We start from the raw sequence: 16,175 nt of genomic DNA on the forward strand, positions 1-16,175 counted from the left end.
ATGTGTCCATGAGGGAGCAATCATAGAGCCTGGGTGCAACAGCCACCTGCATGGCCGGGTGTAGGTCACGTGCTTAGCTGTAGATTTCAGCCCCACCAGAACACAGAGCCTAACATAGAAAATGGTTTTTGCACGGTTGTTGGGCAGATAGCAATTGTAACTTCTACCTCAATATCTTCAAACTGTCTAAGCCTCCTTAACTACCAAATGATTTTTAATTTAGTATGTATGCCTTGTGTGTGTTTGTGTGTGTGCTTGAGCTCACATGTGCACATGCGTGCACAGTGCTGGGGTTCAAAGACAGAGCTTTGTGTGTAATAAACATGGCTTGCTGACCTCAGTCATTATGAAGTTTAACTTTCATGGTGAATTTAAAAGTTGGGGTTCTTTCAGACACATAAGTTTCACTATGGTTGATTTAAAAAGAAGTTGCATATTAATGGTTCACAGATTCCCCACATGGCTCAGGGTAAATGAGAAACTCGGACTCTGAGTCAACGAGCATTACTCATCTCCCCCACCCGTTTGGTGACAGGCTTTTGTTGCTGTTGTGAGCACCTCTGTCCCTCTGCATATCACCAAGCCACAATCACCTGCCTCCATCACCAGGACACATGAGGCCTCACTGATGAGCATAGGCTAGACCACATGCCTGCAGCCCAGCCACAGAGCAGTCTCTAACAGAACTGATAACTGCCCAGTGAGGTGCTACCCAGAACATGGCCGTTTGCCAGCTTTCCATCACTGTAACAAAGCGCCTGGAATAATTAATGACATGTGAAGATAAAAGGCTTACTTTGGCTTACAGTTCTTGAAGGTCCAATCAAAGATCAGGTAGATCTATTGCTTTGGGATTCTGGTGGGGGTGCCAGATGGCAGTGGCAGAGAGCGCATGGCAGAGAAAATCATTTCCTCCAGGAGGAAAAAATAAGAAGAGGCTGTCCCACAATTACCCTCAAGGACAAACACCCAACCACCCAGACACCTCCTGCTGGTCCCCTCTGCCTCCCAACTGTACCACCCTGGAGCAGGGCTTTCCCTTTACCCCATGAACCTTTGGGGAGGCCTTATCCCAACCACAACAATGGCACATTCCCCAGGTCTGGAAAAGCTGTTAGAATGATGCTGAGCCGGTATCTGTAAGATCACGCCCCCTGTACTATCCCGCAAAGGTCAGGCTGTCTATCCCTTCCTGGCTCTGGAGAAATTGAGCAATTGAGCCAAGGCGTTTTGTGTCCATATGTGCTCTCCCAATTAGCCTGTGGACCTATGTCTATTGTAACCAAGAGGGGCTAGGTAACACAGCATGGCAAACAGAACTTGAGCAAGACGTGTGCTTCTCAGTGAGAACTGGCTAACAGAAGCTCAGTGTCATTATGAAGAAGGTTCCCTATGGGTCTCTGGTGAGGAGTCTTCGGAGAATGGCTTGCGTCCATTCACCCTGGAACCCCTACAGGTAGGTAGCCAACCAACCTGTCACAGCAATGCACAAATGCTGCTCTGAGCTGCTATAACCAGCAAAACACCCCAGCCATGAATGGGAACTGGAGTAATGGATGGGCCCCTGGCAAGCATCCCCCTAGGTTATATTTTTGTGTGTTTTAGGATGCTGTCGCCGACTAACCTATTTGACTTTGCTCTTCCGTCTGCGAACTGCTTTACTAAAGAGCCGGAGTCCCCCCGTGAAGATGTTTTTGGAGTAACGGCAATGTTCTGGGTGATGGGCGGACACTGAACATGTCTACCCTTGTGAAACCTTCAGCTTAGCCAGAGCATAACTGATGTGAGCCAGGTAAGGCAGCGGACAGACTCATGTTGTGCTAGTATTTTGCCCACACGTACAGCTTTCCTTTTCAAGCGGAGGTTTCTGATCTAACGTGGGGGGTGTAATGATTGTATTTTCTGAATATGTATCCCACCATCTTCTGGTGGAAAACCCACTGGTGTCACTTAAAGCTGTACAACCAGCACTTAATTATAGTTAATAAATGGAAAGGATAAAGCCAGAGGAAAAAGGACCGTTGCTGAACATCTCACTGTGCCAGGCATACATGGCTCTCAGGTAAGTGCCGGGAAGGGCAGTGTGAGGACCCCCAGGAGTGTGGCATGTTCCACAAAGTGGGAGGGCGGACACATGCAGAACCTGGGCCCTGACAGGACATCTACCTCCCTGTCACCCTCCAGCTTCACCAGTTCCCAGGCGGTGGCAGGTGGCCCAGGAAACCACTAGGTGTCGCTGTGAACCTTCGAGAGCCAGGCCTTCCACGGAGCAGGGCGTCAGCTAGGTCTGTTTTCAATCAACACGTTGTCAGTTTTCTCCCCAAGGTCCCAGGGGTGTGCTAGGAATTTTTATTTCTTGAGAAATCCTGTGAATCAGCTGCCCTTCGCTGGCCCTGCTTGAGAGAACAAAGGTTGTGCTTGCTCCTGGCAGCCCCACGCCAGGCAGGGGGCTTCCCAGAAGAAGGCTGTAGGCCATAGCCATAGACCCTGTCTCTCTCCCGCACCTTCCTTCCTCGCCATTCCCCTTTTATTTCCACCACCAGTCACTGACACCATGACCTAATCCCCGTCAAAGCCCCCGTCCAGGAAGCCTCCTTTAGCTCTCAGGACTCTCAGGACTCTCACAACACCCGGAGCAGATGGCACAGACACCTTCTTTTTTCTTCTGACTTGTCTTCACCCCTGCACCCTGACATCCTCTACCGCTTGCCAGCTCTGAGGCCTTTGGTAATCTCTCTAGCCTGGTGGGTCTCAACCTTCCTAACACTGTGATCCTTCAATCAGTTCCTCATGTTGCCGTGACCCCCGCCCGACTATAAAATTATCCCACTGCTACTTCATAACTATGATTTTGCTACTGTTACAGATTGGAATGTAAATATCTGATACATGACCTCTAAAGGGTCATGATCCACAGCCTGGGAACCACTGCCAGCCCTTTCTGAGCCTCAGTTCTCCACCAGACAGCACCTTCGGGAGGTGATCGGTTCAAAGGCTCCAAGGTATCCTGGCACACAGCAGACATAGGTGGAAAGTGACTTAAATTACCCCAGAAACATTCACATAATGGAACCTCCATGCTCCTAATCTGTGGAAAGACTCTGTTAAAGGAACAGAATCCAGGAGTGTCCTTCTAGATGCCATCTCCAGGGCTAAGTAGCCCCCTTTACCTATGCCAGTACTGATTAACTTGTGGAGACACCAGCTGGGGGCTGCCTTGGTCAATAGCCATAGTTTTCTTGTCAAAAGGTCATGATAACTGTCCTGGAGCCTTCCTAGAAAAGGCTACTTGCTGGTGGAGCTGGCTGCTGTCTCCCTTCTAGGTTTGGATGGCATTTCCTGGTTTCCAACAACCATGTTGGTGCTGCAGTTTGGAGGAGGCAGCACCAAGCCAGATCCTGACCCTGGGTGCCTGAAGATGCCCCTGTGCAGGTGCTGAGGACCAAAGGCCCTGGAACCTCCTGTGCGAACGTGGACAGTGGCCAAGCTGGAAGGACTTTCCCAGATGCGGGTCTGGATCACGACAGTGTTAGCAAAGCAAAAGGAGAACAGCGCCCCTGCTGGCTGACATAAGCAACTGCTCCACTTCAGCCTGGGGAAAAGAGGAAAGTTTCCTGGAGGGCTGCCTTGGGAGGAGGCACCTGAGTCAAGAAGAAAAGACGGCCTTTGTTGAGATGCAAGTATATAAGAGTAAGTACAGAACTAAGGGGAAAAAATACACTTTTCTGGACTGCCCTCTGCCACGAGGCACGGGCAGGCAGAAGACACCCCGGGGCCCTCTGCCATGTGGTCCACCCACCACGGGCATCTCTGTGATGTGCAAGTCTGCAGTGGAAAGATGAGAAAGAAGAGCAGAATGGTTTGCGCACTGTGAAGAGAGGCAGAACTGGAGACACTGGGAGGAACAGCCTGATGTGAGTAGCTGAGGCTGAGGCCATACTGTTGTCTAGTCCTGTGCTGCTGCTGGGAGCCATTTCTGGGTCCGTGGCCTTGCAGCAACGTGGGTCTGTGTTGATATCAGTGGCCATGTCAGTGGTTACAGCACAGGCCAGGGGGATGTCCCTGCTCTGGCATGTTGATGTCTAAGGCCTGCACAGAGCTGGCACTGCCCCTCACTGGCTCTGGCACTCAGGAGAGCTGGGCTTCGCCCCTTAAGGATTGCAGCCTTTGGGAGAGCCAATAGCACCTCACCTGAGCAGCAGAGTAGAGTTGGCTCTGGTGGTATGGGTGTGGGAGAGCCAGCCCTGAGGGCAGGAGGGCAGGAGGGCAGGAGGGCAGGAGGGCAGGAGGGCAGGAGCGCTGGCCCCACCTCTTACAGATACTTTTCCTTTTTACAGCACCCAAAGCCAAGTGCTGGGTTGGGCTGGGCTGTGGGGGGCTATTGCATCAAAAGATCCATTAAGGGTCTGGTCATCTGACACCTTCAGAACACAAATCAAAGGTCCTCCTCATACTGGCAGGACACACAGCTCAGCTGGCATGGCTCTGTGGCTCCTGAGCACATTCTCTGGTCTTCACCTGCTCATCTGTGAGACGAGACTAAGGAGATGAAACTCAGACCCTACTCAGAGAACGCTGTGAGAGGGTCAGCAATCCCAGGTGGGGAGAGGAGAGACATCTCCCTCGTTAGCCCGTGGCAACCCAGTGTCTCTTCCAGGAAGACTGGAATGGTCCGAGCTGTGGCTCGGGCTGTCTGCTGGGCAGAGCAGTACTCCAGACCAGGCCGTGGCCCTCAGGCCAAGTGGATGGGATTGTGGAAGGCCCACGTGCCACATTGTGCAACTGGACTGACTGTCTGTTCAAGGCCCTTGCGAAGCCCTCATGCACTGTGGAGAGGAAGGTGAAATGGAGCAGCTACTGTGGGATGCATTCGGGAAGCATCTCAGAGAAGCTGTTACCTTATGCCCCGTTAATTCCCTTCTTAGATATATACCCCAAATAAATGAGAACTGTGCCCACACAAATGCCTGTAGGACAGTGTTCACTGCAGCAATACTCAGTGTACGAAAAAGATGGAAACAACCCAAGTGAATACCCACCAAGGAGTGAATGAATAACGTGGCGCACACGCGCAATAATGAACTTGAGTTATGTAGCCAGAAAAAAAGAAGGAAGTACTGACATACCTAAAATGCCCCTGGATCTTGGAAATGTTCTGCCAAGTGAAAAAAGAAGGACAGGAATGGATAAAGAGTGAGGGGTTCCACTTATGTGAAATATCTTAAATCCGTAAGACAGAAAGATGATCGGCAGGTGCCGGTGACTGTTCATGAGTATAAGAAAATGTCCGGGAATTAAATTGTGCTAATCACAAAACTTTGGGATTACAGTAAACCACGCTGAATACTATGACACTTGGATTACATCACAATAAAAGTGTTACTTTTTAAAAGCCCCCTTAAGCATGTCAGCTTGTGTGTCCTCTGACTGGGTGGACAAATGGAATGGGCAGTGCAGGCGTGAAGCTCCTGGGAGCCTTGCCTGTAAATCAGATTAACCAGCTGACTCCATCAGCTGCGCTAGCTCCGAGGAAGCCTCTGTCACCTCAGGCTGAGTTTCTGACGGTCCTAAGGTCCAGGACTTGGCTGGGAGGGTGCTTGTTCCACGCTTGGGCCTGCTTCTCCTCCAGATACTATGCAGAAAGATGATGAGGCTTACAGGCATGCCTTGCCTCCCATGGTCCCAGGACTTCTAGAAAAGGATTCTGGATTTTCCAAACCGGGCATTCAAACGGGGAGTGACCATTCTGATCTATACCCTTGGAGACAGGAGGTACCACCTCAGGCAGTGAGCACTAGTTTCCAAAGAACTTGTGTGGAGTCATGGGGGAAAGCGAGAGCATCTCTTGGTAGCTCAGGTCCCTGGTGGGAGGCAGGCCGGCAAGCAGAGCTGTATTTTCTGAACTGAGCTAGCTGATCCCACACACTGATTACTTGGCTTGAGTGGGGCCTTTCTTGCAGCCAGGTGAAGAATTCTGACCAAGAAACCCCGCCCAAACTTGTCTCTCTGCTCCTAGGTTATCATTGCTTAGAATCCTGGCAGGAAATTCAGAAACACTGAGGGGTTCTCTACTCTGCCAATACATGGGCTAGGCACCGTAGGGTGTTGCCTTCAAGTGGAAGTAACTAAAAAAACCAAACCGTACCATGGACCCGTCTACCTGACACAGGAGCAGGGCCTGAGAAAACCCACGACTTACTTCTTACCCGAGACAGAGAACATACTTCAGAAACAAAGCTGTGAGGTTTCTATCCTGCTGCCTGGCCCAAGCCACCACTGTCTCCTGTCCGGATATAGCCAATAACTGCTTTATTGGTCTTCTTCCGGATGAGTCCCTGCTTTTCTTACGTCTGGTTTCACATCAGCAACTGCTGATGCTTTCCACCCTTCAGAGGGAGCAATAAATGGCTTCCCACTGCATTTGGAGTAAAAGCTAAAGCCAGTAACAATCCATAGGGCCCTAAAATGTGGAAGAGGGCTCTCCTCTTCACTTATCTATGATAGGATGTCCCCAGCACCCCCATACAGACAGCCTGCCTCCTTGTGTACCCCTCACCTTCCCCTTGTCCTGCATCTTTCTGGTTGGGGTTGCTCTGGTGTATTCAAATGCTGATTTCAGTGCCTTGAGATCTGTACCACCCTGTCATGGGTATTGTTATAATGCTGAACTATCTCCTGTAACCACGTGATGAGAAGAAATGTTCCCCAATTATCCTTGACAGGCTGATTAAAAGGCCTATACCTGGGCAAGGCAGAAGGAGGTAGGTGTGGCTAAGGTTCAAGGGCTTTGGGGACAGAAGCATGAAGGACTATGGGAGACAGAAGGGGACAGGTACCACAAAAGGAAGGAAGCAGAGAGCTGGGAGGGGTTAGTGTGAAAAGAAGCACATCCCTCATGGATGGAGGAAGGGACCCAGATGAAAGAGTAAGCAAATATTCATGGGATTATAAATGGGAGGTAGCCCAGACAGAAATTGTTAGAGCAGATGATGTGGGATGGGGGCCTGGAAGATAAGGGTAGCTTAGTAGGTAATATCTATCATGCCCTAAGTGAAATAAGGCTATCCTAAAGTTTATCAGGTGTCTGTGTCTTTTATTGTGACAGCAGGTTAGATAATACCACCACAATAACTACAGGGTCAATAAGAAACATTATTAGACCATACCTTTAAATTATCTACAACAGCTCTCTGTCTGGAAGGTTCTTCTCAGGTGTCTGAATGGCCCCTCCCACAGTTCCACTGCTGGATTCTCCCCTCACTGCGTGGGCCTTCCCTGATCTTTTCTTTAGCGCAGTCTTCCTGGTGCACTAGGACACCTGCTGATTTTTCTTAAAAGTTTGCTACCATTAACATGTCCTCTACACGCTGTGGAAACTTTATATCATATTTACATAGCAAATGCTTCCTTCTCTCGGGAGAAGTAAAGAAAGATTAGCCTCAAGGGAAAAGCAAAGACTGTTAAAGTAGTCAGCCAGTCTATGATGGGACAGAAAAGAAGAGGTTTCTTTGGGCGTGCTCTGGCTCGAGGCTGCTGGTCTGGAGAAGCCGTGGGTAGGGTAGCTGAACGCAGGAAGACTTCTGCCATTGGTGTGTCTTTGCTTTCCTCTTATTGGTCCTGAGTTAGAACTGAGGCCTGTCCATTTGGGGCCCATTGTTACACTTAGCAGCCTAGACTGTTGTAGCAACAGTGATATTTTTTTCTCCCCACTGATATTCACCAGGCACTTCCCGGGCTGAGAACTGTGGGTAAGCAAGGTCCTTTACTGTGACAGTTGCTGGCCAGATCTATTTTCATACATGGCCCAGCCGTTACTACGTGTTCAGCCTCTCACCCCTAACTAGAATATAAACACAATGGACACTGTTTTGTTCACTGCTACGGTGAACGCTGCAGTGCCTCCTGCTTTGTAGACCCTTGGTAGCCGTTAGCCGACTCTGGCTCTGTTTATCAAGATCTTGATAGAAAGGCTGTGGCTACCACATAAGGGTAGAAGGTGAACCTCAACTTGACCTGACACAGCCCAGACCTACAAGCATCTGCTGAGCGCTTGCTACATACTGTGGCGGCCACTCCAGTTGCACAACCCAAGCACAGCCTGAAAATGTTCTGAGGGGCCGTCTTGGCGCTTTGATATAAGCTCCAAACATCTCCCCAGCTTTGATTTCTTCTCATCAATAGCCCTTCAGTCTCAAGCTCTTACTTCTACGCACTGCTCTGGCCCATGTCTACTTACTCCAGCCCTCATTTATTTCTCAAAAAGTGCTTTAAAAAAAAAAAAAAAAAAGGAGAGCAGAAGGGGCTGTTTGGAGGGAGGGAGGACTATGGCTGGGGAGGGACAGGGGATGCTTTGGGATGTGACACAGGTGCTCACCACTGCACCAAGCTCTCTGGTCTCCTCTAAGTTGAGCTGCTCATCTTCTGAGTTGGGTTATTACCATAGAACAAGTGCCACAGCTTGTCCCCAGTACAGGTGACATGCAGGAAGAAGTCTGGGTGACCTGGGTCTCCCCCCTTCCCTTTCCCTCTGGCTTTTTCTTGGGGTCCAGATTAAAAACCCCACTGGCCACAGGATTCATTCACCTCATACACAGGAGAGCCACGTGGGGCTATAGTTACACTGTGGTGGCCTGAGGCTGGTCCTCCCCTTGGGTGTCTCCAGCACTTTCTGACAAAGGCTCCTCAGCAAGCACACACACATGCACACTCTTCTGGGTTACCTATTCCTCCATAGAGGAGATTCCATGCTTGGGTCAATTCATCTCTCAGGCACTCAGGGAAATAATTTTTTTTTAAATGGAAATAGATAGCTCAGCAGCAGCCTACCGTCTGTCATGGCAGATGAAGCACAGCTCCATGGGTTCTCAGCCATGGGCCTCAAACTTACAAGGCCAAATGTGCAAAGGAAGTGGGGAGCGCTGGGCTCTCTCCTCTGAAGCCTCCAGCTTCCCTGGCCCCGTTCCTTGGACTCCTCTGGGCTCATCTGGAGACAATCAGCTCTCTTTCACACAGAGCCAGGCCCTCTCAAAGCACACGCTCCTGCCATCACAGAGAAGGAAGGAGAGCTCCCACACCCAATGGTCTCCTGTTGGAGGACCCTGCTGTTTGGGGTTGCAGTCCTCCTCGTCCAGATAGCCTTTCTGAGCTCAGCACTAGATGGAGGACTCCCTGTCCCCGGCAGGTTCTCCTACTCTCTGCCCGGCCTCATCTGGAGAGTATCTTTAGGCATAGACACCTCTAACCACGGCTAGAATATGACCTTTGACACAGGTGTTCCCATTCATGATAGGACCCTGCTGCCAAATGCAAAGAAAGCATCCCTGATACTCTTAGCCCCAACCAATGGCGTGGGCCCACCCTAGGAACCCTCTACCCACTCCCCAAGAACTATATAGTCTTTTGTTCACCCTGAATACAGTTGAATTAAGTTGAGTTATCTCAATGACATGGCTCTCAGAGGTCATTCTCACGAGCCATTTGAATGCCCAGTTCATTGCTTTTGCTCCCTTGTCGTTGGTGGCCAATGACCCCAGGAACGAGGGAGAGCCACAGTCTCGTAAGATGCTGTGAAGCCCCCATGGCCTGCATGCCTTCACAAAACTTCGTTTTAAGTGCATGGACACTGAGGACTTCTAAAGAAGGCATTACAGTCGGGGCTCCACAGACTGAAAAAAAAAAATCCGAAATGGGTTATCAGCTGCTTCACCCACTTTAGCCCCACAAGGGAACAGCTCAGCCTCCTTTTGCAAGATTTATACCCATTCAAGGGAGTTCCCTGGCAGCCTGGTGTTATTAATAAACCATGTCTCCAGCTAGGTCTGCCTTTCCTGAGAGGCTGCGCTGGCTGAAGCGTGCAGAAAACCTGGGCCCTGTGCTTGCTGGCTTCGTTTTCTGTGAGGATAATGCTGTGGGGTCTCCCCAGTGGGAACCGGGGTGGTGCATGGATGGATCCTCATTGACTGTTTCTGGTAGTTATTGTGCTAAGGCCTCAGCAGCTGGGGAACAAGACACAGAGGGCAACAGAGACCCACTCGGCTGTTCTAGGCCTCTGCTGTGAAGTTTGGTCCCACTATGACACTGTTAGTTCAGTGTTTAGGCCAACGGGGAGTCTGAGGTCTCTCTCTGGGTAGATTCCCAGTGCACATACACTTACACTGGTAGCAGGAAGTGGAGAGAAGCAGGCAAGAGTTGTATTATTTCAGACTGACATTATCTCGGCTTTGAGAAAATGTTATTTCATTTCATGGGTCACCTTCTTTGGAATGGCTAAAATGAAAAGGACTGCCAATCCCAAGAGTCAGTAAAGACAAAGAACTGGACCTCTCAGTCTTTGATGCTGGAATGTACGCTGGAGCCAGCACATTAGAGCACTGTGGCAGTGTCCAGCCATGGCTCTGCCCCTCCAACCCGGGCAAAGTTACACAAGGGCATTAAAAGCAGAGCTGGATCGCTGCTCTGAGTTCAGCATGACAGTCTCCTGTTCTAATGAGGTTTTAAAAGGCAAAACTAATCTCTAATGATAAAGAGAGTAGTGGCTGTCTCCAGGAGAGGCCTACATACAAACAGGGCGGACACCTCAGATCTGCATGCTTCCAAACACGAGACGCATCCAAACGAAATAAAATAAAATAACATCATATTTCTTCTTCCCAAATGAATGGCTCACTGTGTACCATCTATGTCTTTCAAAAACAACTCACGGTCACTCACAAAGGTGTACAGTGTTGCGCTGTGTTTATAAGTGAACACAAGGACAGGTGTCCTAGAGGGAGTGAGGTGTGATGCCCAGCTGAGCCACCGCTGCAAAGAACACAAGGGGGCAATTTGGCATTCAAACGCCAGCACTCCCACGTGTTGGGCACAGGTAGTTGTGAACCTAAGGAGAAAAAAATTACTGTGCCATTGCAGTGAAAGGCCATTCTGTGATCAAACCCCATCTCAGAAACACTTTTAAATGTTCTGGCAGGTCCTGCCTTGGGAGCCTGGTTGGCTTAATCCCTGCAGCCCACATTGGTGCAGTTGGACCAAACATTGCTCTTGTCCATGTGGAATTTGAGGGGGTAACTCCCCACCTCCATCACACACAGGTTTATAACCCCCCTCCGCCCCTCATGAGGGGGCTGACAAATACACACCTGTTATTTTCCTGTGTGTTTAGGGCCTGACCCTTCTCCAGCTGTGCCTCCATGCTGGGGATCAGCCTCCGGCGAATTGGGCAGCTGGGTTATTGGGCCTTTCCACTTTCTGGCTCCAGTTTTTGAATTGAATTCATATATTTCCCCGGTCACTAGGGGGCAGACAATTAAGCAATGAAACAAACATTTAAACAATTCTGTCGGCACCCATTTCTTCGCTGTTCTGTTGTGATAATTGGAGAAGGGTGAGGGGGGCTATAAGAGATGACCCCCCGAGATGGAAAGAAGTGTTTGAGGAGCCCAGACAGCCTTCCCAGGCCTGCCTTTTCTGTGCAGCTCAGACATATGGTGCCTCTCTGGATAGGATTTGTAGGCTCTGTCACCATCTCACTTGCAAGATTTCGAGTTCCCTGTGGGCATCAAATAGATTGGGCTCAATTTCTATTGGGGTTACCCATTAGGATCTGATTTGTTTTAAAAGATCCTTGTATCTGCCATAAAAAGGAATCTAATACGTAAGGGCGGGAGCCTCTGATTCCTCTTTGCATCCAGCTGGCAGAGAGTGCAGGCACAGACAAACTGATCTGGGGCTGAGGAGGGACAGCCATTTTTATTGTGTCAGAGCCAGCAGACACTAATTGATGTGTTTGTTCACATTAGGCCGGTTGGCTCATTTCTTCTCCTTTTCTTCTTGCTAGCACTTCAGAACTGCAAAAGTCCTCCCTGGCTTTTTCTTTGTAAGCCTGGGTTTGAGGCAAGCCTGGCTCCTGCCACTGCAATACAACACAAGTGGCCTCTCTCGGCTCAGGCTCCCACCAGCACTTATGCTAATGTGGGCACATTATGGTAACAAGTACCTAATAATAGAGGGAAATTTAATTCCAACAGCAGCAGCTTCTCACTGGAGAGCAGCCATCCTCCTTCTGAGGACGGCAGCCGTTTGCATAGGAGGGTGGCAGGGAGCCAGCACACTTGCCTCCTGAATTTGGTTTCCTTCCCTTTATTCACGTCTATAATTGAGCCTTTGTAAGCAGAGGGATGTGTGTAAAGGAGCTGAATCTGGAGCTGATTTCAGAGGGCAGTGGGAGCTCCGGAGGCCAGCTTCACCTACGGTCATCATGTCAACCAACTTCCTGGCCCTGATCTGGGGGGTGGGGGGAGCCAAACTTAACACTTCTGCTACTAATAAAATGGCACCAGAAGCATGCAAGGAGGACCGGGCAGGTTGGGGAGGATCAATGAGAAGGGATATATATATATATATATATATATATATATATATATATATGGCTTCTTGAACTTACTGGTTTTCTAAAGTGTTTTGTAAACAGGCAGTGAGGAAGAAATCACATTCCACAGAACGATCTTGCAGGTGTGAAGTGCCTGAGCCCTCACCTGGGGGCTGAGCCATGTTATAGCCAAAAAAGGGTCAGCCTCACACTACGGATAAGTGGCCAAGGTGCTGACCAGTGGTCAAAAGAAGGATACTGGACACTCTTCCTGACTCTTCTAGCCCAGAACACACAGAACATCCCCATAGGTGACAGTGCTGTTTGGTTACCTGGGTCTATGGCTTCTCCATCAAAGACAGTGTTCACCTGGATGGATTCCTAAGGCAAGGAGAATGCTTCAGCCACAGTTCCACGTTTCTCCCCAGGCAAGGCCACCCATCCCCACAGCCCAGGCTCCTCATTCAAGGTTTATTTTATTTTTTTATTTATTTCTTACTATTATTTTTAAGACAAGACTTGAACTTGGTATGTAGCCAAGTCTGATTTTCCTGATTTCTAACTCCCAGGCACTGGAATTACAGGCTTTTCCCACCATGCCTGGCTTTCCATGCTCAATGCTTTGAGATGCTGATTTACTCAACAGGCACTGGGCCATGAGACACCATCTTGCACCAGGCAGGGATGTCTGTCTGCATAGCAGGCCACTGACAAACAAGGGCTACAGTGAAGACACATGGCTATGATAGGAGAGCTGTGATGCAAGGGGACACATGTGGCAAGCAATTAATCCAGACTCGTGGGTTAAGAAAGAGTCCTGAGAAAATATCACCTAAGTGATGTAAAGGCAAGAGCCACCATGCCCAGTGCCTTGGACTGAGACTTTTAGACACATCCTGTCAGGCAGAGTTCTGGGAAGCAGGCCCATAGGAGCACTCACCTTGGGCCTTGGCATCCCAGCCAGGCACTCTTACCTTCAGCTACCTACCTGGCCCCACTGCCTGCCCTCACAAAAGCCAACGGTGCTGCACCTGAGTCTCTCTAAATTCCACCCTCCATGCCCCAGATCTGAGCTCTGCCTAATGTGCCTGTCCCCAACCCATGGACACACTTTCACTACTTGGTAACCCCCCAAAAGACAAAATCAAGGTCTTCAGCATGTTAGCAAGAAGCTATTTGGAGAGCAAATAGCCTTTTCAATATGGCCTTTTTATTTACTGGTGCCACCCATTCACTTCCACATAGCTCTTGTATGCTGAAGACAAGAAGTGAGAATCGCATGTTCTGCCTACTACATCATCTGAGAAGCCCCACATTTTATGTCACGAGGGGTTATTTATTTAATAGATCAATGTGGCATGGTTTTAAGGCCGTCCACATTCCTTAGGGTGCTCCTTTTAGATTAGTAAGACCTTGGAGGCCAGAAGCTGTTCCTTGGGCCTAAAAGTAGAAGCAGTTAAGGTATTAAGTGCAAAACAAAGGTCTCCCTTTAGCTGCACTGAGCCCATCATGATACATACTCACTGAAGAATACATCTTAGATCATAACAAAGTTTATCATGGGAAAGCAGAGAAGAGACAAGGGAAGTTGCCAGGTTTTCTCTCTTCCCAAGTTGTAGATCTGGCTCAGTAAAAGAAAGCAAAAGAGTATGAGGAGTGCGCTGGCTTGAATGAGAACGGCCCCCAGAGGCTCATATGTTTGATTACTTGGTCTCATTTGGTAGAACTGTTTGGAAAGGATTAGGAGGTGTGGCCTTATTGGAGGAGGTGTGTCACTAGGAGGGGTGGGATTTCAGGTTTCAAAAGCCCATGGTGTTCCCACCCCACACCCCTCCCTCTCTCCTTCATGGCTCTCTCAAGCTCTCAGCTACTGCTCCAGTACCATGCCTGCTTGCCCGCTGTCATGCCCCCCCACCACAATGATCATGGACTCAAGTCCTCCGGAACTCTGAGCCCCAAATAAATCATTTAAAAGTTGCCTTCAGTTTTGTCACAGCCAAAGAGCAACAAAACAGTGTCTCTAGCCCACCCCTGTGCCTCACAGAGTGAGATGTCTGAGGGTCTTCAAGAGAGGTCCCCAGCTCTTGCCTCGCAGTGGGTGTCCTCCCTTCCCCTTCATGGTGAGGACCCTGAAGTTTCCAAAGGCTTGGGAGCTTTCAGGGTCACATCGTGGCCAAGGGGCAGGTAGAGCCAAGCCCCGTCCCAAGCTGTGCACCTTCTCGAAAGGCTGAGTCGAGAAAAATTAAATTCTGTGGAACGCTGCAGTTCCAGTTCTGGTCGTTAAGCTCGGCTTCCCCCGCGTACCCTGGTGGGGAGCTGGTGTGGGTAATAAACACCACTACTCAATATTTATGAAACCCAGAGCAAACACTTCAGCAGACACAGTCAGTGAGGGGAGGAATCCTATCAGGAATTTGCCATGCAGCAAGCTGTGTCAGCGGCCAAATGCCTGAGCCCCCCAGAATGCACAAATACTCCTCCAGGCCCTGCCTTCTGTGTGTGTATGTGTGTGTGTGTGTGTGTGTGTGTGTGTGTGTGTTTGTGTGCGCGCGTGCACACTTGACAGGGTGCCACTACCCAGGCCCTGGGCAAGGTTCCTGCAGCTGACCACACTTACCACCACAGCCTCTCTCTTCAAATTCTTCATGTCTGCAGGGAAGAGAACAGGCCAGCATTGAAGCTTCTTAAGATGCTAAACGGACCTTAAAGTTCCACCCCCACAGGCTTTGACTTCAATCTTACAGACATGACAAAGGTGTCTGTTCGTTTTTGTTTTTGTTTTTTCTGTAGACCTGTTAGTCAACAGCTTTCAGTTTTCTCAGAAAACATACATATTTATGCACAGTATGTGATTTAATTTTTAAAACTTTTTTTTCCAGATTATTAATACTAGTCTTAGGAAATTAGCTCTCAAATTGGTTTAGAGATAAGAAAGAAAGACTGTATGTTCATTACAAGGGATTTTTTTTTTTTTTTTACATTCATTCCCTATATCTTGGTTAAAAGTAACTAAGTTTGGGGCTGGAGAGATGGCTTAGTGGTAAAGAGCACTTTTTACTCTTCTTGCAAAGGACCCAGGTTCAATTCCTAGCACCCAGGTGGTGGTTCAGAAACATCCACTACTCCATTCCAGGGCTCCAATGCCCTCTTCTGACCTCTGAGGACATCAGCATGTGTATATGTTCATATACATATGCAGGCCAGCCCTTACACAAAACAAAATGAATAAATCTATTTAAAAAAAAACTAGGATTGGAGGCAGTCTATGCCATTTGTGTTATTAAAACACTCTCTCTCCACAGGATCAGTAACCATTATAATCAAACTTTGAACCCTGCTTTTCTGTACTCTGTGCATATCAGCATACCCCATGGGTGGAATGACTTAAGCAAACTTTTTTTTTAATTATAGAATTTACAATTCTATGCCCTGTCTCTTCCCATATCTTGGAATCACCCTGAGGTGGCAATCTTGGGCAGGATTAGGATGAGGTATCTCCTTGGGCCTGAGGTTCTCTGTAGATCTTGCTCAGCTTACCAATTAATCAGTCTCACCTAATGGGCTCTGTGAAAAATGATCAAATCCATTACAATCAGAGGAGAAAGTGTCACTGTCCTTTCAAAGGAGGCACTTGTTCAAGACAGAGCATTTCCTGTCCCTGAGAGTGCTCACCCTCTCCGTGGGTAGTAGTCCGCTGGCTGTGCGTAACATGTGCTGAACTATTATGGCCAAACTGGGTTCTGTGAGAGATAGACCTAGATGATTAAACTGAGCTGACCAGAGATGAGCATGGTAGAAAAAGGCAAGGCCA

General features: G+C 49.0%; 1 protein-coding gene across 2 annotated transcripts in view; it reads right to left on the minus strand.

The window, feature by feature from the left end:
- Window positions 1-1,002: 1,002 nt before the first annotated feature.
- The window catches only part of Cdhr3 (cadherin related family member 3), a 65,375-nt gene continuing 50,202 nt past the window's right edge, over window positions 1,003-16,175 (minus strand). The window contains exons 17-20 of one of the 2 annotated variants that reach the window (XM_060366894.1): window positions 14,982-15,013; window positions 12,697-12,745; window positions 11,136-11,287; window positions 1,003-2,393 (exon numbers count right to left, since the gene is read on the minus strand). In XM_060366894.1, coding sequence (XP_060222877.1) covers window positions 11,139-11,287; window positions 12,697-12,745; window positions 14,982-15,013 — 230 coding nt within the window. In that variant the 3' untranslated portion in view covers window positions 1,003-2,393; window positions 11,136-11,138. Of the gene's footprint in view, window positions 2,394-10,722; window positions 10,877-11,135; window positions 11,288-12,696; window positions 12,746-14,981; window positions 15,014-16,175 lie in introns of those variants that run through there. The other variant, XM_060366889.1, reaches the window with a different exon arrangement.

The sequence above is a fragment of the Meriones unguiculatus genome, chromosome 1 (assembly GCF_030254825.1).
Source record: "Meriones unguiculatus strain TT.TT164.6M chromosome 1, Bangor_MerUng_6.1, whole genome shotgun sequence".
Classification (NCBI taxonomy): Eukaryota; Metazoa; Chordata; class Mammalia; order Rodentia; family Muridae; genus Meriones; species Meriones unguiculatus.